General features: G+C 37.9%; 1 protein-coding gene across 1 annotated transcript; it reads left to right on the forward strand.

Moving 5' to 3' along the window:
• Positions 1 to 8,101: 8,101 nt before the first annotated feature.
• cited4a (Cbp/p300-interacting transactivator, with Glu/Asp-rich carboxy-terminal domain, 4a) lies at positions 8,102 to 12,733 on the forward strand. The gene is made up of 2 exons (XM_058754536.1): positions 8,102 to 8,255; positions 9,961 to 12,733. Exon 2 carries the CDS (start codon positions 9,971 to 9,973, stop codon positions 10,691 to 10,693), a length of 723 nt encoding a protein of 240 aa, XP_058610519.1. The 5' UTR covers positions 8,102 to 8,255; positions 9,961 to 9,970; the 3' UTR covers positions 10,694 to 12,733.
• Positions 12,734 to 21,485: the final 8,752 nt, after the last annotated feature.

Below are 21,485 nucleotides of genomic sequence, written 5' to 3' on the forward strand. Positions count from 1 at the left end.
ATACCATTTTCATTATTGAGTGAAATGTCCCAAGGAACTACATAATCATCATTAAATAATGGATAGTCAGTAGTTTGGAGGCCGGTCTTGGGAAGGTACACTCATATGGGGTGGGGGGGGTGGGGTCAACGACTGCCAAATGGAACCAGTGAAGCAAAACATGACTTTAACACCACGAGACACAGGCATGCAGAAAGTCACCCCTCCCCCTTGCTTCTCATTCCCTTGTTTTGTGTCTCTTTCTTATTGTTCCCCTAATCGCAAAATAACCACATGCGCACACACATGTACTGTGGCAAGGAAACAGCAGAGTGTGAATCTACAGCCTATGCTGAGTCATACACACAACAGCTATAAACATTCACAAAAACACAAACACATGGACACACACGCTCAAGCAGTCTGGCACAAACATGGCCTGATCCTGGTTACCTGAAGCAACAGGTGAGAGGCTCCACCCCCTTAGCTGATAAACAGAGATCTTTGTACACAATGCAGCGTGCACTGGAGATAAAGTAGGCTGGTGTGTGTACATGTGTTAACTAGCCAAACAGGAGGAAGTTCAAATTGGCCAGCTCAACCTGCCATCCCATACTTTAGTCGAAACTCAATTAAATATGTAGATAAACAACTCACATGTTACCACAGAAGACTTCAGCATCAGGATGTCTTAGATTAGATACATACTTTACATTGTTGTACATGCTGGATAAATTGTTATTCAGGTAACTACTATAGCTAAAAACATGTTTACATAATCTAGCTTGCTCAGCAAGGACCTCTTCAAACTGTTAGTTTGACATTAGTTTATCTTAAAGAGAAAACTAACCATGGTAGAAGAAGGTTTGTGCTAATACCTGCTAGAGACCCAGCTTACATGAAATGTTCTTGGAACTTTGGCTAATGTTCTAGCAAGATTTTCTCAAAGTTATGAACAAACGTTCATCCAGTTACATTAATAGAATGTTTGTTCGAAATTATTTTTACAATGTTCTCAAAATGTTAGCACAAAAACTTTATTTGTACATTGTTAATGGAATGTTTGATTTCTGAAACATTTTATGTGGATGTTCATCTAACGTTTTTTAAATGTTACTACTTGTTTCTGAGAACATTCAAAAGTAGCATTCCAATTATGTTTGCAAAATTACAAAATGCAATATTCATTTAACGTTTGCATAACCAAAATGTGATTAAAAAATAATAAAATAGAAAAACTGAACATTTTTAACATTCAGAAAAAAAAAATTGTATAACTAAATGTTAACGTTTGTTAGCTGGTGAGCCCCTTAGCATTATTAATTGTGCTCTGACACATTTCATAACTCATTGATGTGTACAGTGTGGGAAAAAAAAAAATTTGATTCCCTGCTGATTTTGTTCGTTTGCCCACTGACAAAGAAATGAGCAGCCTATAATTTTAATGGTAGGTTTAATTGAACAGTGAGAGACAGAATAACAACAAAAAAATCCAGAAAAACGCATTTCAAAAAAGTTATAAATTGATTTGCATTTTAATAAGTCAAATAAGTATTTGACCCCTTCGCAAAACATGACTTAGTACTTGATGGCAAAACCCTTGTTGGCAATCACAGAAGTCAGACGTATCTTGTAGTTGGCCACCAGGTTTGCACACATCTGAGGAGGGATTTTGTCCCACTCCTCATTAAGGTTTCGAGGCTGACATTTGGCAACTCGAACCTTCAGTTCCCTCCACAGACGTTCTATAGGATCAAGGTCTGGAGACTGGCTGTAGGCCACTCCAGGACCTTTATGTGCTTCTTCTTGAGCCATTCCTTTGTTGCCATGGCCGTGTGTTTTGGGCCATTGTCATGCTGGAATACCCATCCACGACCCATTTTCAATGCCCTGGCTGGCTTCAATGCCCTGGCCCTGACAGTTCATGTCCCCGTCCATCGTCCCTTTGATGCGGTGGAGTTGTCCTGTCCCCTTAGCAGAAAAACACCCCCAAAGCATAATGTTTCCACCTTCATGTTTGACGGTGGGGATGGTGTTCTTGGGGTCATAGGCAGCATTCCTCCTCCTCCAAACACGGCAAGTTGAGTTGATGCCAAAAAACTTGATTTTGTTCTCATCTGACCACAACACTTTCACCCAGTTCTCCTCTGAATCATTGGTAAACTTCAGATGGGCCTGTACATGTGCTTTCTTGAGCATGGGGACCTTGCATGCGCTGCAGGATTTTAGTCCTTCATAGCGTACTGTGTTACCAATTGTTTTCTTGGTGACTATGGTCCCAGCTGCCTTGAGATCATTGACTAGATCCTCCCATGTAGTTCTGGGCTGATTCCTCACCGTTCTCATGATCATTGAAACTCCACGAGGTGAGATTTTGCATGGAGCCCCAGTCCGAGGGAGATTGACAGTTATTTTGTGTTTCTTCCATTTGCGAATAATCACACCAACTGTTGTCACCTTCTCACCAAGCTGCTTGGGGATGGTTTTGTAGTCCATTCCAGCCTTGTGTATGTATCCCTTTAAGAGAGTGCTCCTAATCTTAGCTCCTTACCTGTATAAAAGACACCTGGGAGTCAGAAATCTTGCTGAACGATAGGGGATGAAATACTTATTTGACTCATTAAAATGCAAATCAATTTATAACTTTTTTTAAATGTGTTTTTCTGGATTTTTTGTTGTTGTTACTCTGTCTCTCACTGTTCAAATAAATCTACCATTAAAATGATAGACTGCTCATTTCTTTGTCAGTGGGCAAACGTACAAAATCAGCAGGGGATCAAATAATTAGTTTTTACCCTCTGTACATGCTACAGTAGCATAGCTAGATATGCCTGTGTTGAAGAATATGTTTTGGGCCTTAGGGTACGTACACAAAATACATTTAATTCTATGTAAGGAAAATCTGCAAATACTTTTGTGTAACAAAGACATAGAGGAAAACACAAGATTTTGCAAAATTGGTGCTCTGTCAATCATCAAGCTGAAAAAAACATTCTGTGATCAATGAAAATTTCAAACAGGTGTGTATTGCTGTACTTTTGGAAATCCAGTTTGCCATTTTCACACTTGATTTAAAAATAATCTGGAGTCAAAGCAGACCAAACAACATTCCTGTCTATCAAATGCTAATTTTAAAACACAATCTGACATAAGCATCCTTTGATCAATGACATTTTCAGACAGCTGTGTACAGTTGTGTTTGAAAATCCAGTTTGCCGTATTCACACTTGATTACAAACTGAAGTCGTGTTAAAGCAGATTATACACATTCCTATCTACCAAGTGCTCATTTTGTTGCAACACAGTCTGACATAAGAATCTTTTGATAAATAACAATTTCATGCAGGTGTATAATTGTATTTTCACAAATCCAGTTTGCTCTATTCACACTTGATTTAAAGGCCCGTTCACACCAAGGATAATGACTACAAATATAACAATAAAGATTTAGTAAAAAAAAATAATTGTTCTATAGAATAGCCACACCACAGCTATAACAATAAAGGCACAGATAAACGATATTGTTGGAATCACATTCAGAATGACTTTTTTACAGCTGATGAATGGTAAAACAATTGACACCCAATCAGAATCGGATCCTGCTTTAACAAGCTCAAGAATTTAAAGTGGCAGATGAGCATGCGCTGAGACTAAACAAACAATATTGTTCACTGTTGAGGACGCTAATATCATTATCTTCATAGTTATTGTTCTTGGTGTGAACGGGCCTTAAGACAAACTGGTGTCAAAATGGATTTGCGCTGCAAATGCTCCACCAGCACATTCTCTAGGGTGTAATTGCCCTAATGTTTCTTCCTTTGAAATGCTACTGAAATGCTATCCTTTTTTTGCAACCCCCATTTTCAAAAACCGCAAAAGCCAAACCTCAGATCACCACATTCCATGAAAGAAAAACAAAAAAAACAACTGATTCATCTTTGTTTCCATAAGCGCTCTGCTCTCCACATCCATCTCAGTGGGTTTCAGTACTGACCTGTGAGTGTGTGTGCTAAACACCAATATAAACACACAACCAAACAGCTGTGAAAATATTCATGACAGTTTTTATGAAATGTCAGAGGGAGAGAGTGAGAGGGGGAAAATATAGGCACTGTTATGGAAATGCTCTGCACACACCACCTGCAAATTGCTATGGATAATTTGCAGTGTTGCCACACGCGTCAGAAGAGGCTGTCCGTCGCTGTGACCTTTCTACCAATGCTTTCATTCTCCCGCTCTGCCATGCTGAAGGTCAAACGGAGCACTAGTCTCAAATTGAACCTGTTGGTTGTAATTAACTTCACCAATGGCATTTTGTCAGTCTTGGCCTGTAATTGTTTAGGAATAACTTTATTAATCATGTTGAAGCTTGGTGACATGATGTGATTGAACTGAATGAAATGGCATGAGTTTGAGACTAAGAACGACAGATTATAGGTAGATTTGACCTGTACTTAAAGCTAAATAATGAGCAAGTCCATCATAAAGTCATCTTCCAAACCTCGTTTTTGTTTACCCTAAATCATTATGGTGAACCTATGATAATAAATTATATTTTAGAGCTATTAGGACAGATTTCACAGGAAACTGCATACATCATAAGGATGAATAAAGAGGATAAAAGAAGGCAAGACTATCACTATATAGTATAGTGAATGGTGTTGTAATAATGGGTAAGTGACAGTTCATGTATGAACATGAATATGAATATGAATGATAGGAATATGAATGAACATCAGCTTGGGTTTTCAGAAGTGTGTTTAGTTTGCATATTTGCATCACATTTGCTGTCGATTGACAAGGTTCACAAAACAGTGTTTATGTTGATAAATGCAATCTATAAACCATTTACTACTTTGGTCTATTTGGCTAGCCAACTAATATTAGTTTCCACTGTTTTATCTTACATAATATAAACAGCAATAATGTTATCACTGGCAAACTTTTGAAACGTGATTTTAAAACAATAGTTTTTAACAAGAAAGAAGAACAGAAGAAGAACAACACAATAAATGTTTTGGCAAGACTTTTTCTGCAAGGTTGTGAAAAAAATGAGCGCGTCAGATTTTGCAAGCGACAACGGTGTACCAGTTCTAATGCCATGTCAAAAGTTGGAGCAAAGAATGCTAACCGTTCTGTCTTTGGTTGGACAAGCACAGAACACTATTTGAGACCTGTGCTGGCAAAATGAGTCACAATGAGCAAATTTTCAAAAAATTGTATTTTTATTTTCACATTCTCCATTAAAAGACCTTCAAAATGATATATGATTTGTCGGAATTGGATGTAAAATGAACGATAATATTAGACGTTTAATTATGATTTGGAGTATTGGGATTGCTAGATAAGAGCTTAATAAACTCATTTTTGTGAAAACCTGAAATTCGAAAAAATCAAAATTTTTCACTTTTTTTGTCTGTAGCTCAAAATTAGCCTGTGTGTATTCTGACTCATTTTGCCAGCAAGGGTTACATATAGAGTCCCAGCCACAGAGGAGACAAGAGAGCAGTGAATTTATTGATTAATTTACTGTATATTATGCTGCTGCCACACAGATCTAATATAAACATGTGATTTCTTTCCCAGCTGTTTACTTTCCCAGACATAACTTTTTTAACTCATAGGTGTTTTTAACATAAATGTGCTTGTATTTGTCAGTTTAAGCTCAACAAGACGTGAAAGAGAACTTAGTTTAGTACTCACATGTCATGTGACAGCCGCTTTCTGTGCACATGCTTCAGATGTGTGCTCTCAGAAAACCCTATATCAGAAGTTTAAACTAATATGGTTTAAAGCGCATAATTTCAGCTTGATAGACATGATACAAAATCAAACAGATGTGTCTTAGCAAGCTGTAAAGGCACATCCCTATTCTGGAAAAGGGGGCGGGGAGCAGCAGCTCATTTGCATTTAAAGAGACATGCCTGTTCCTGCTTCCACTCAAAATAGGCATTTTCAAAATGATATAATACAGATATATGGGGTATATTGAACTGAAACTTTACGGACACATTCTGTGGACACCTGAGACTTAAATTACATCTAGTAAAAAGAGGCATAATAGGTCTCCTTTAAGGGTGAACTGTGTATACTTTTACCTTGTCAAATGCATGCAGAGTCAACAATAAGACAGATTCTGTAGGTATGTAATAATTCCATTAATATGGGGTGTGACTCCAACCATGTTAGAGATGAAGGGAGAGGTGTTTGGGAAACCTGTTTGTAAATAATCATTTTGCATTTCCATTTGGTGCTGCTAGTGGCACACAAATTGCTCACTTCAGCTGTGAATGCTATGCAGTTTACACATTTGCTTTTATTTCTCATAGGCTATTTTTCAGAGTATTTTGATGTGAATAAAATGGTGTGCTCTAAATGGGCCATTGTGGTCCTCTGCAATACTCTGAGGTAAAATATATCCAGATTTAGAAGAAAGACTAATTTTATCTTGTTATTGCATTAGTTAGGCCATTAGCTCTTGACACATTTTGACACCCCACAAGGAATTTCAAAAGAAATTGGTTTTAGCACTGAACACCTACATAAAGGGAGCAACTTTAGGATAAAATGTTCTCTGTTTGTCACAGGGAGACTTTATGATGAAGAAAATGTGAGTGGTGGCCCATGAAAAATTCACTGGCCCTGGGTGTTGTAGATGGTGGCCAAGACATTGCTATGCAGTTGCTAGGGTGGTTACTAGGCGATTAGTTCCTGGCGCAAATCAAAAGAGCCCATATTTGATATTCTGGTCCCTAGATATGGCTCCTTTAATGTAAGTTTAAAAGTATAAATCATATAGTTTATCAAAGGAAACGAAACGCACATATCTTCAACAAGACATGCAATTTAAGGTATCAGTCATAGTTGCACAGAATTTAATAATTTGACTCAACACAACCCCTCCCCCCCCAAAAAAACAAAAAACAACTGCAACAGTAATAGTGATGCTTGCCTTATTAAACGCAATTAATTACAAATGTTGTCCTGTAACAGGTCTTTTTGCAGGCTATGATGAAAGGTTTCTGTGCAAAGCTAAAGTCAGCTGAACACACTGTTCAAGGCTGGATCAGGCTTAATTTACACACTGACAAAGGACACAATAGAAGAACAGGAGAATGTAGAGAGAGAAAGAGAGAGATTATACACTTATGCTCGCCACATTCCTTTCTAGAAATGGAGAAATTAGTAAATAGAGGTATGTCACCCTGCTAGGAGTTTTCTGCATGACTCTACATTGTTTTTAGCTCATTTCGGTATGTGGAAGTGTTTGCGGTGAGTGAGTATTCATCACACTTACATTTTATCCAGCATTTGAGCTTCTTCAAATATGACACCTTATGTCTAGATTGTATGCTTTATAAACATTTTTCAATGAGATCTAAGTCATTCAAATTGTAATTAAAATCATGAGAAACAGTGTAATAGCATGTGTGAGGATTATGTACTGTAAGTTTGAGCAGTACAGCGGTGCTGGTGTCAGTCCATTTGCACATGCTTCACGCCAGCAGGAGGTTTCCTTTCTTCTCGCAGCCTGTCTCTCTCTTTAAAATGGTAAATATGCCATTTACATAAGAGACAAAAGGCTGTGCCCTGCTTTAGGTCCATTTTCTGTTGAGGTGCATTAGATAAGAACAGCACACAGATGAAAAATAAAAGAGGTCAAACTAAAAATACCTGTCTGAAATGAGTGCAATTTGATCCTTTCTCTCCAGTAAAGTTGAGTAGCCTTTAAAATCATAAATCTATATAATACATATGTCTTTATGACATCAAAATAAATAATGCTACAGCACAGAATGTTAGTGCTTTCGAATTCTAAAGGTAAATAGGCCACAGGTGAAAAGTGAGAGATAAATGAAAAAAAAAAAAAAAAAGTTTAATTTTAACACTAACAATATCAATCTCCTTTAAGACATCAACGACCTTTTTAAACAACAAGCAGCACTCATGAGTCGTGTTTTAGTTGGTGTGTGATTTCTGAGGTGTTTCTCTGCCAGTGCACATAAAAACCGAAGGCCATGTGAGTAATTGTTCAGTGACGTCTGTGATTAGAGGACGAGCCAATTACAGCAGAGGGGAGGCGGGGCATGCGTTGCTCCGCCCCCCTCTGTGCTCGTCTTTATGTATGAGTGTGTGTAATCCCAGCGCTGACCCAGAAAGCGCTCAGCAGTAGCAGCTCGTTCACTCTGACTACAGTCACTGGAGATACCTGCGCTGCTTTACAGAGACTGAGAACAAGCAAACAGCGTCTCTAGAACGACAAGACTCATTTGACGGTATGTGTGTTTTATATAGAGTTCACTGTGAAGACTGGGTCTTTTGTTCATTTATGTAATCTTTGAAATCAGGACGTATTGCCGATATTTAAATATCTGGACATATGGTTGGATAGGTTAAGTGTACTTCTTATTTCTGCTCTGGTTTTTAAATGTTCTTACACCTCAAAAATATGTTGCTCTAGTGTGGTATGACTTTTGTTCTTCTTAGAAAACAAAATAATGGTCAGAAAGACAATATATCACTAATAATACTACACTTGTACTTAAGCGTCAGTATTTAAGTGTTCTTTATGTTTGCATCTATATACGCTTTATATTTGCATTATTGCTATGCAGAGCTCGAACTGAACATTAACGCTTGTGAGTGTAGAAGACGCTTCAACTTTTCTCTAAATACACAGTAAATTCAGTAGTCTACGTGCTGATGTTTAACGAAAGTTTCTCTGTGGTCTGACAGAGATTGTGAAAGTCTGTAGCCTATATTTCATTTACAGAAAAATTTCATCTGTGTAGAAAGCAGAGGAGAAATTCTTTGTTTTATGTAGACAGAGACAGAGAGGTGAGGCTCCTGTAGACCCCAGACGACATTGTCCTTTCATCTCTTATTTCAATCTCAAATGATGACATGGACAAAGCCGTGCACTTCCAAAAATTCTCGAGTAATTCTTAAACATATGTTCTGGTTCACTCCTGAAGCTATTGATGTAAGAGATAAGAGACAACAACACTGGGCAGGACATTTACTGACAATGAATAGGACTGGTTCTGAAAACAAAAGAGGAAAGTAATCTGCATGTTCTAAACTGTATAGGAAGATGAATTCATTATATGTTGTATATTTGCTGCATCTAGAGATCATAACCAGTTGATATATGCCTACAGATTAATACTTGATTATAATTGCTTTGTACAATCTAGTTTAATATAATACACATTTTCAAAACTCCAAACATTGCCCTGTCATGTGAGGAGATCCAATCATTTGTGCATTTTGTCATCATCTCTGGCTCACATGTACCTGGCAGTGGGTTGGCTTTGTTTGCTGAACACTTTGTCCACCTCCCTGCCTATTATTGTTTTGATCCTCCTGGTGGCTCCTTGATGCTCCTTACTGCAGTATTTCTTCTGAAAAGGGCTTGAGTCATCATATATCTGCTTTGTTTAAGCTTGCAATCATAATGGGTTATACAGGTGTTGTTAACAATGCAAAATAAACAAATAAATATCTTATATAAAACATTCTAAAATATTGCTTGTGACTTGTAAGCTTAAAACACGAAAAAATAAAACAATTTGCCAATAGGTTAAGAAAAAATAATTTATTTTATAATATAATTTCAGAAAACAATTCTTATTATTTTGACGTAATTTTGCTTCTTAAGTAAATGTATCTCATTTTAAGGATGTGTAGAGGTTTTTACTAGAAAACAAGAAACGGATACTGATTCATTATTTTATTTATTTATTTTAATTATTGATTGATTGCAGTGAATGAACTGTAATCAGTAAAAGTCCATTTTAATTGATTAACAAGCATGTGAGACTGGTCTTTAAAGCCAGATGGATTTAGCCAGGAGTCCTATATTTGTATAATGTTCACTACTGATGGTTTTCAAAAAACTGAAAGTGTTTGTCAGCTGATACTGAGAACCTGCTTGAATATTTGTCCCTGACTGTTGCCATTCCTCTCATATCTCTGCAGTGGAGAAGGCATGGCTGAACACATGATGATGCCAATGACTCACGGCTCTGCTGGCGGAGGCCTGCATGGGTATCGCATGGGAATGAACGGCCCTTCTCCGCACGGACACCAGCCCGGACTGCGGACCCTTCCCAACGGGCAACTCATGCACTACAGCAGGGGGCCGCAGAGCTCCATGGAGGTGGCTATGAGGCAGAGGAACGTGATGAACAGCGTCATAAACGGTCAGGTCAATGGCCAGATGAGCGGCGGACACCCCCACCAAATGCAGCAACCCAATATGATGTATGGAGGTCCAAATCAGCAACCGCAGGGTCACCCTCAAACCCAGCACCATCATATGCACCCCCAGAGCCAGCACCCACAGCAGTATATGGGTGGAGGAGGCCTTACAGCATCTCAGCAGCTTATGGCGAGCATGCATCTTCAGAAACTCAATACCCAGTACCACGGGCATCCACACGGACCCATGAACGGCCATCACATGGGAAACGTCCAGCACAGAATGGGTCCTGCTCAGTTGGCAGGCATGCAGATGGGGATGGGTGGGCCAGCGTTGGGACACAACGTCATGGACATGGACTTGATTGATGAGGAGGTTCTGACGTCCTTGGTGCTGGAGTTCGGGCTTGACCGGGTTCAAGAGTTGCCTGAGCTTTTCCTCGGACAAAACGAGTTCGATTTCATCTCGGACTTTGTGTGCAAGCAGCAACCAAGCACTGTCAGCTGCTGAAGTTCTGCTTCTGGAATCAGAGAAAGACTTGGTCGCCAAGAAGAAGCTGGGGCAAGACAAGAAAAGCTAAAACAACCAGGTTCTCCGTATCTGTGAAGCTGTGCTATGCATGTTGTAGAGCACACTGTCTTTCAATGAGGGAAAAGACTTCTGGATGTTCTTCAGCACAATTGTGGCTTTGGCGAGCAGGCCTTGTCTTGTCCCATTGGTCATCCTGGATTGACGGTGACCTAGTGTCCCAGGCTTGAATGTAACTTCACATGGTGGAAAAAGAAGTCTGCTCGGAACTTTGCAGAAACTGCTTTGCCTCTTCAGGGGGCAAATAGAATCAATAGCATTTAGAAATGTATTTATGTATAACACCTACCAAAAAGCAGACTCGATTTTCTCAAACTAACCCCACGACTTGTGATAAAAGACCTCTGAATGAGTGTGTTATGTGGGAATTGAAGGCTGGTACTTCAAAACAGGTTGTCTTTCCAGTAGCTCTTAATGATGTTTGAAACGGTAAGGGGGTGGTGAGGTCGTAGCGGTTGGGTATGAAACATTCTTCATGCGCAGTGTTACACTGTACATTTGGTTATTTCCATTCTACTACTATTAAAAATTTGACTGCCTAGTGAAATTTGTCACTTTTAACACTCATTGTTTTGCTATGTCTGACTGAATATGACCCAAAATGAGTGTCTCACATTCACTATAGGATGTGTCTTGATACTTTCAGGAATATTTCTGTGTTAGAAAAACTTGCCTGGAAAATGGTGGAATGTTTTGTAGCCTCCCTTACCAAACGCTGAGCCTGTGCTCCCTGCTGACGAGTCTAAACTGCCTTATAGTTTTTTACATGGATACTTATTCACTGTAGACATTCTTGCCTTGTTCCATGGAATGAGGAAGAAACTGCTGTCTTTGTGTGATTCAAACAGGTGGTATTGAAACTCCAGCTGTTGTGTAGTGTTTGCTCATACGCTCCTTATTGTAGTGAAGAACGTGGACCACAGTCTCCATTAAGCCACGTGCTATGTAAAGGATTAAACCTTCCACTTGTTTCTAAATTAACCTGAATGTCAATAGTTGAACTACTGTTCGAAACAACCACTAACCATAACACCAATTTCCTGATGAGCCAACCTTACAAACTAACATAAAATGTTGCTTCCCTCTTCCCTCCCCAAACACTGCAGGTTTAAACCTGATTACATTTAAATTACACTTACAACCTTCTTGTTAATTGAGGTCAGCATGGTCAGTCATCTCAGATGGCCTGATAATTACAAAATGGACATGTTCATTTGCTTGCTATCGCTCAGGGTGTAATGAAGAGTTGGGAATGGCCGGCCTGCTGAGTTTGACAACTTCCTGTGTCGTTATATTGCCAGTTCTTGAGTTCTGTGTGGGGGTTGGGTTGGTATGGAAATAGCACAGCATACAGTACTAGTAGGTTAATCTGTTCCGCCAGAGCCGGGCTCAACTCCCTCGATGCTACCCTCCCCAGCTCGGGTAATTGCTGTACGTACGGCTTGGGATTGTGAACACTTGCCACCGAAAAAAAAAAAAAAGCACAAACAACTTGATGGGTCATATCCTGTGTTTTACAACTCCATCTTGGCTGATTGTTTAGGGCTTTGATTCGTAAGGAACGAGAAAATTCCAAGTTTGATTTTGTCAGTCGCATTTCTCGTATCAGTAGAGACTGGAACATCTTCCCCTATATCCTTATTGTGTAATTTGTGAAGCTTAGATGATTATAAACAAACCACATCTAGAAACAGAAAATCAAGTGATCTGTAGATTTGTAATTGATGATTGAATGATTTTTAACATTCCCAGTGATCCAATCATGTTCATTTTTGTTTCATTCTGTTAAAACTCTTAAACGAATGCTACTTGAGTTTGTCAATCTGTAAATCACCCCGCAGATGCGTCAGAATGTCCCTTGCAGGCGCGATTGTATGTTCTATTTCAAACTCTGTGCTGCCATGTACTGTCGCCATGCTCCCACAAATGCTTCTTTTTTTTTTTTTTAATGTTGTTGATTCTATCTTAAGAAAATGTATTTATTTTCATTGAAAATAAAATATTTATTTTAAGAAGTGGCTTCAGTGAGTGTAATTGATTGTCTAAGTTAATGTTGCTAGTGACAATCAAAGGACACAACAAATTCACACAATTTCTGAACTGACATTGATTTCTTTTTCTCTCAAATAAAAAAGAAATTAAAAAAAAGAAAGAAATTAAAAAAGTGATATCAAACTCATCTCTTACAATATGAAAATGTATTGCATTTAGTTTTATAAATACTGGCATAACTAAATAGCAGGTGCTGAATGCAACAGACTTGTGAGACAGTATGAGATGAGCTACATACTGGAAAAAAAAATGTAGATATTTAAGCACTCAACAGGGTTGTGCTTATTTAATTTAAGAAGTCAACTGCAACAATATTGTATAAGCAAAATTGTCTGGCAAAAATCACACTTGATAGTAAATATGATTCTTAATCCCAAACACTGTGACTGCAAATGTTGCTAATGTCAGTTGAATTAGTGTACAATTTCCATATGAAAAAAAAAAAAGTTTTAAAAAAAAATTTACTCTTGTCAGAACATAAATGTTTAGAAAACATTTATATCTGAAATCTAAAGACACCACATCTCTTTTGTTTGAAGCCTATGAGCTTTATAAAATGTTGTAGAGTGTGCATACACTAAAATCCACACCAACGTCCAGGTAAAAAACAAAACGGTTTTAGACTTTGGTCTAAGCAGACATACACTTGTGTCCGAGTACTGTAGGTATTTCGAAATTTAAGCAATTATTGCTGCTCACATTTCTTAAAGGGGTCATCGGATGCCCATTTTCCACAAGTTGATAAGATTATTTAGGGTCTTAATGAAAAGTTTATAACATACTTTGGTTTAAATTTCTCAATTGTAGTGAAAAACAACACCCTCTTTATCTTGTCAAAATCAGCTCTGTTTTCAGCAAGCCGTTTTCGTGCATGTTGCTTTAAATGCTAATGACTCGACTGCTATGTTCATTATTACATCCAACAACAGAACTCCTCAATCGTTTAGGAGACATTCTTGTCTTCTCCTAACAATGAAACAATGGCAGACTGATGACAGCTCACTCAGGGCGGGTCTAAGGCAAAATGCTAGTGTCAATCTAAAATCGTGGGAGGGGCCTGGGTCTATGTGACGTCACACAGACAGGCATCTGAGAATGGCTTGATATGAGAAAGGGGAAATGATTTAACGAGAGTAAAAAAAAAAAATCTTTATCATTATAGGGTGGTTGCGTACACACACTGCCAACACACATTTCAGTTCAAACAACATGTAAAGCGCTTGTCACATCCGATGACCCTTTTAAGTAAAGGAATTGGACATTGACTGTGCTCTATTATATGCTAATGATATTAATTAGGCGGTGTGTACATCCGTTCTCTGAATCATACATACACACATTTGAGAAATGATCGTAAGATCAAATGTAGGACAGTTACTGTGCAATTTTATAAATGAGGCCCCAGGTCTTAAGCCCTGCTCCTGGGAACCCACTGTCCTGCAAAGTTTATTTCCAGCCTGTTTCATTACAAATGTCCTGTGGATTTTTTGAGTGATCCTGAAGACCTTGATTAGCTGGTTTGTGTGTGTTTGAACAAGATAGCTAAACTCTGCAAGTTAGTGGGTCCCCAGAAGCAAGGTTGAAGACCTATGATTTAAAGGGATAATTCACAAAAACAAATGAAAATTTGTTGTTAGTTTACTCACACTCAGGCCATCCGAGATGTAGATGACTTCAGTAGAACATTAAAGATGATTTTTAACTTAACCCAAGGTTCTTGGTGATTTATAATATGCAAGTCAATGGGTGCCGTAAATTTGAGAGCCAAAGAAGAAAGTACAGGAAACACAACATTAATACCCAAGGCTCCTGATGATATATTTAGATCTTATAAAGTGATACAATCAGTCTATGCAATATGGTTTTCTGCACACTTAAGAGTCTAGAGCTCAAGCTTGCTGTCACGTAATGATATATGTGTGGTAGCAAAGTAGCGCGTTACTGACGCCGTTGTTGCTTACAATAGAGAGGAAGGACGTATGTGCAGAATGTGGCATCATCAGCCTCTGTGATGCCAGGTTATGCTTTAATTGCTGGTGGTGAACTGCTTCTGAAGGTGTTAGGTCTGCACACACATCCTTCCTCTTTGTTGTAAACAACAATGACATCAGTTCAGGCATGATTTTATCACCTCCCATAAAGGCCCGTTCACACCAAGAATGATAACTATAAATATCACGATATTAGCGTCCACACCAGTGAACGATATCGTCTGTTTATTCTGTTTATTAAGTGCATGCTCATCTGCCGCTTTAAATTCTCGAGCTTGTGACAGGAGGATTGATTATGATTGGCTGTCAATATTTTTATTGTTCATCAGCTGGAAAAAACCCCAAATCGTTCTGAAAGTGATTCCAACGATATAGTTTCTCTGTGCCTTTATCGTTACAGCTGTGGTGTGAACTCTGCTATTCTTTAATATTGAGAATGATTTTTACAACTATATCTTAATCATTATCTTTATAGTTATCGTTCCTGGCGTGAACGGGCCTTAAGTCACCATGTGACAGAAAGCTTGAGCTCCAGAGCCGTTCTCTGAGGCTCTGGATTACAGGTAATACTGTTGTAAATAACGCTCAATTTCTTGTACAATCCTGTCATTTCACTGCATAAGATCTCAGTATATCATTAGCATCCACAAGGATTGATTTTTTGTGCTTCCTGTACCTACTTGTTTGACTCTCAAAGTGACGTTAGCTGTGGACTTGGATATCATGAATAACCAAGGAAAATGGGTACTGCTACAAATTTTCCCTTTAACTTTCTACTGAAAAAAGAAAGTCACTTATATCTTGGATGGCCTGAGAGTGAGTAAATTAACAGCATTTTTTTTTTTTTTTTCACATGGTATGCTCAGTTGCAGAGTTTAGCTTTATTTACATAATTCCAGGTGTCTTATTTACAGGTGCCTCTTCAGATTTTAGAGCAGATCTGTTGTCTGAGAGTGGATGTTCCTATAGCCGACGATCTAATCCGTCTTACTCAGTGGGATCAGGTCTGAGCGTCTCATCTGACGGACAATTGCTCATAGTCTATTGCTTTGTTGTGTGTCGAACACGCCAGACTCCATTTACATAAAATCCATAAACAGAGATGGGCTGAAACCTGTTACCAGACAGTGGATTCGGACTTTCTGTACTGTACTATAATATTCACCAAGCCAATACTAGCCAATGCATTTCTACAAAACCCAGCTTTAATGTTCAAACAGTAACTATAACACCAAAATCCATATGTATAAAGTGGATATTAATCAGTGGTGTATATATATATATATATATATATATATATATATATATATATATCGCTGAATGATGGCAAATCCACACTGCATGCTAATCATATCACAGTCTCGAGTCACAGCCATGACATGTCACTGTCTAGCACCTCCTTCAAATCACACTGCAACTCATCTGAAACTCATCTAAGTTTATTAGCCTGAGGACTGTGAATTTAGATAGGACTGAGATGAATAATTCTGGATAGCTGTCTGATAACTCGTTAAAACTATTATTATTGGATTTTTATGGTATTTTGGTTAATACAGAATTTGTTTTATTTATTTGTTTATGAGTTTGAGTTCATTTCTGAGTTGTTCTCTTATTTGACCCAAAAATTTGAGTCTTTATAGCAACAAGGCATGTGTTTCTGAATAAGTTTGTTGTGTTTGGAACAATTTTAGAGACTGATAGTGTCTGATCCTCAGTTGTTTAATGCATGATGCCCAGTTTTTCCTCTGTAACTATCTACAAAGTTGGCAAGTATAACAAATTTTGGGTTTTGAAATATTCCTAAAATATTAAAATGTCCAGTCTTCTTGTCATGATTATGACATTATTTGAAGGTTTCAAAAACATTTCTTAAAATATTCTTACTTTATTTTCACCCAAAATATAATGTTATATGAATGTTTATTTGTAGTGTTATATGAGCATTAAAATGTTAACGTTCTTTTTTTTTCACCCAAAATATAACATTATTTGAATGTTTATTTGCAATAAGAATGTTAAAATGAAGGTTACAAAACGTTTCTTAAAATATTCTTACTTTCATCCAAAATACAACATTATTTGAAAGTTTATTTGTAATATTCTAAGAACGTTTGCCCTCAGCATTATGAGAGGAAAATCTCGAGGACGTTCTGAGATTGTTGTTCTAAAAAAAATTCTCTCAATGTTACAAGAATGTATTTCAAATATCAGTAATTTTATGAGAACATTACTTCAAGAATGTTTTGTTCTAACATTTATATAATGTTAGTGAAGGTTGTGACAACATCCCTGTTAGCTCGGATGAGTGTTTCAAAATCTGTCATGTTGTTTATTCCAGCCTTTAATTATACAGTACAAGCTTTTCAAAGTATGCCCTAAACCATATTACCGCTGATGCTGATACACATCGACATGCAGACATGTACAAACAGCTGTAATCTCTCAGTGTTACGATATGTTTGTCTGCAACGCACAGATCAAGTCAACATGAAGACAGTCGCTGTCCTGCTGGCACTGGCTGCTCATCTTCACATCTCCACCCTGTCTATCAGACACTGTTCCTCTTCTCCCGCTTGACTCATTCAGCCTGTGTCGCTCTGTCATATGTGTTTGCAGACAGGTGACTGTAGTGGCCTACACCAGTAACGCCTCAAGCATTATTCAGTCATCGCTCAGTTAAAACTGAAAACAGTATGACTGTGCTTCTGTATTTGGCCTGTTTCACACCACATGATTAACCAGCGAGTAAGTGGCACCACAAGAGGCTCATGTCATGCTTTCACGCTGACAGCATTTCTGCTGCGTACCAGAACTGCAGCTCTACACAGAAAGTAAAGTGGGTTATACATGAGTATCTGTTTTATTAATGGCCATATGCAGTTAAAACTGATATTGTGGAGCTGGCCATTAAGAGGTGTAACCCTTTTCTTAAAGAAAACAGTAAATGAAGAAATCAATAACCTTCTTTTGAAAGAAAAGCAGGTAAACAATTATCCCTGATGATATGCAAGTTGCTTCTTTTCTTTTAAATAAAAGATATAAACCTCTTTTTTTCCCAGAACGGTTCTTGTTCTTTCACACTTATTACACTCCTTCTTAACCCTAGCTTTGTTCCTATTTTAGAATACTATAACTCAATCGAGATATATAATGTCAATTCAGAACCCTATTCTGTCAAAACACTCAGTTGCCTCCAGAACCACGTAATACAATAATAAAAAAACAATATTCGCTTTCAAGATCAGTTATACACTTGAGAAAACTTGCAATTCACACCATACACTGTCTTTCAGTACTGTATGCACATTAATTACATATCTTACGATCAGTTCAAATATATGCAAGTCAGTCAAACAGTTAAAATGCAGGATCGATCGTTATCGTTGAGGCCCAGTTCGTTGGTGCACATTAATCAGATGATGAATTCAAAGTACTCGCTCACAGTCAAGGAGTATCCTTCCAACGATAATGAGGTAATGTTGAAATCACTCACGGCACAACCTCACTGCTTCTAGTCTCGGACAGTCCCTGGCACACGACGAGTCCAGTCCAGCGAAGTCCCTTGAAGAAACAGGATGCGTCCAGTCCCAAACGAATTCAGCACTCGTAACATGAACTTCTTCGATGCAGTCACTTTTCACGAAGGCGAATATCTATAGCTGCTAGGCCGAATGTCTCTAGCTGTCAGCACACACGGGGTGACTCCGACAATTGCGAATAAACAACAGGGAAAAGAAAAATACTTTAAACAAACAAACCAAAAATAAACAAGGGTTGTTCCCTTTCACTTTGGGCCTTATATTACTAAGAATATACACGGTCTCCAAACTAACAACGACTCAGATTTTCATGCACCCCGAATTCACATGCAGCCTCTGCTCGCCACGTGCGATGCTCCTCCTCCCTTTTTCCTCATTACGTTATTCACGTTATGACGCAACCTCAAGCTCAACAGTCACTGGCTTGTGATAGTACACCTGTATTGAACACTCTTTCTCATTGGATATAAGCAAGCATACAGTTGTTGCATCATATTTCAAAATAAATAAAAATTAAATTAAATTAATTTTAATACTTTGTATTATTTCTGACACAAAGCATATTAAACAAGGTATATTTTAGGAGTCCCTACAGAGGTATTTCTTAGTTAGAACTTGATCATTGTGAAATCTAATTCACAGAATAAAAGAGGTCACGTTTACATCCACGTGGTAATTATTCTAAAACAATGACACATAAACCGTAAATTAAAGCTTAAGGGGTTAGTTCAACCAAAAATGAAAATTAGCCTCTGTTTTACTCACCCTCGAGGCATTCTAGGTGTATATGACTTTCTTCTTTCAGATGAATCCAACCGGAGTTATATTAAAAATTGTCAAATAAAACGCGCACATCCATAATAAAACGTGCCTCACACGGCTCTGGGGGGTGAATAAAGGCCTCCTGTAGCGAATCTATTCCTTTTTATAAGAAAAATACCCATATTTCAAATGTCATAAATACTTTTCTCTTACATCCGCTATCTGTCTTAAGAGGAAGCCGTTCTGGTGGATGATGTTGGACGTATGCGCCTTTGAGCTATGCTAGTGTCGCAAGTTTGTTTACAGGAGCAAAGGAAGCAAAGCTTCCTTACTTTAGCAAAGGAAAACCAGTCTCCTCTTGGCTTATATTGAAATCCTCCGACATTTTTCTTTACAAATCTCCTTTAAAGGGCTAGTTCACCCAAAAATGAAAATTCTGTCATTAATTACTCGCCCTCATGTCGTTCCAAACCCGTAAGACCTTCGTTCATCTTCGGAACACACATTAAGATATTTCTGATGAAATCTGAGAGCTGTCAGACCCTGCATAGAAGGCAACACAACTGCAATGTTCCCAGTCCCAGAAATGTAATTAGCGCTGTTTACGTTCAGCATGCACACATTTTCTCCTGAACGTAAACAACGCTGACTACATTGATTACATTCTGGGGAAAGCACGTACATGCATCACGTTACTCTCTAAAATGACGGAAGAAGAGAACTCGTGGAGAAGGTTTGTTGACTAAATTGTGTTATTTTTGTTTTCTTTGTGCGCAAAAAGTATTCTTGTAGCTTCACAAAATTGAAGTTGAACCCCTGATGTCACATGGACTGTTTTACCGATGTCCTTTCTACGTTTCTGGGACTGGGGACATTGCGATTGCGTTGCTGTCTATGCAGGGTCAGAGAGCTCTCAGATTTCATCAAAAATATCTTAATTTGTGTTCCGAAGATTAACAAAGGTCTTACAGGTTTGGAACGACATGAGGGTGAGTAATTAATGACAGCGTTTTCATTTTGGGGTCAACTATCCCTTTAAATCATCTGCATTCTGTCAGATTTACTGAATAGAAACCGCTGAGGCAGAGTACTTGTATTGAATGGGAGAATGGGAGAAATTGAATGTGGCAGCTCTAGCCAATCAGCAATCTGCAAAGTCATCATCGCTTGGTATTTATGACAGTTCTTGCTGTTTGTTGACAACATCAATGCAGCTGCAATTGGGAGCTCCAGATACCTTAAAAATAGCCGTTAAATGGTTTGTGTCATGAAATGTGTGCTCAGTCTTGCTCTACACTGTGCATGCTCAATGGCAGGACCAACATAAAATATAGAGTTTTTAATGTAATTTGAGGGTTGATAACTAGGGATGTAGCGATGCACCCTGACCCGGCTGAAAATCGACACAAATATGTGACGATTCAAATCGGTTGAGATCAGGGAACTGGGACACAATTTCAGGCCGGGAAATCTCACACTCATCCAGGCCACACAGAAAAAAAGGGGCCAAAATTGTACCTTTTGGGGTACAACAGCTTGTCACTGGAGCAGTACTCCTAAATTATAGAAATTATTATTTTTATTTAGCAACGTTTTAAATTGATCAAAAGTGATGCTCAAGATATTTATAATGTTTCAAAAGACTTCTATTTCAGATAAATGCTGTTCTTCTGAACCTGCTATTCATCAAATAAACTTGAAAAAAATAAAATAAAATAAAACTACTGTTTTCAACATAATAATAATAATAATAATAAATGTTTTTTTGAGCAGCAAATCAACATATTTGAATGATTATGAAGGATCATGTGACACTGAAGACTGGAGTAATGATGCTGGAAATTCAGCTTTGATCACGGAAATAAATTACATTTTAAAATACATTCAAATGGAAATCAGTTATTTTAAATAATACAAATATTTCACAGTATTACTGTTTTTGCTGTATTTTGCATCAAATAAATGCAGGCTTGGTGAGCAGAAGAGACTTCTTTAAAAAACATTAAAAATCTTACTGATGAAAACCTTTTGACTGGTCGTGTATTAAAACACATTTCCTAAAGTGCCTAAATGTCAAAACTAGTACAATATATTTGTTGAAAAATTCTAATACTGAGCACACTATTCCATTATTAGGCTGTGACTATTTTTATTTTTGTGTTGCTGTCTGCTCTCCCTCCCTCCCTGTACAATAAATCAATAAATTCATGTGAATATCTGTCTCTGCTAAAAAAAATATTTTAAAAAATTATACAAATTTAACTTTACATTCGATATCGATGTAGCACAGTATTCTGACTGACGATAATAATGGGGTGCTACTGATAGCGTAACAGATAGGCTACCAGCAGTTTAATACTCAACTACATT

Source organism: Onychostoma macrolepis, chromosome 19 (assembly GCF_012432095.1).
Source record: "Onychostoma macrolepis isolate SWU-2019 chromosome 19, ASM1243209v1, whole genome shotgun sequence".
In the NCBI taxonomy this organism is placed as follows: domain Eukaryota; kingdom Metazoa; phylum Chordata; class Actinopteri; order Cypriniformes; family Cyprinidae; genus Onychostoma; species Onychostoma macrolepis.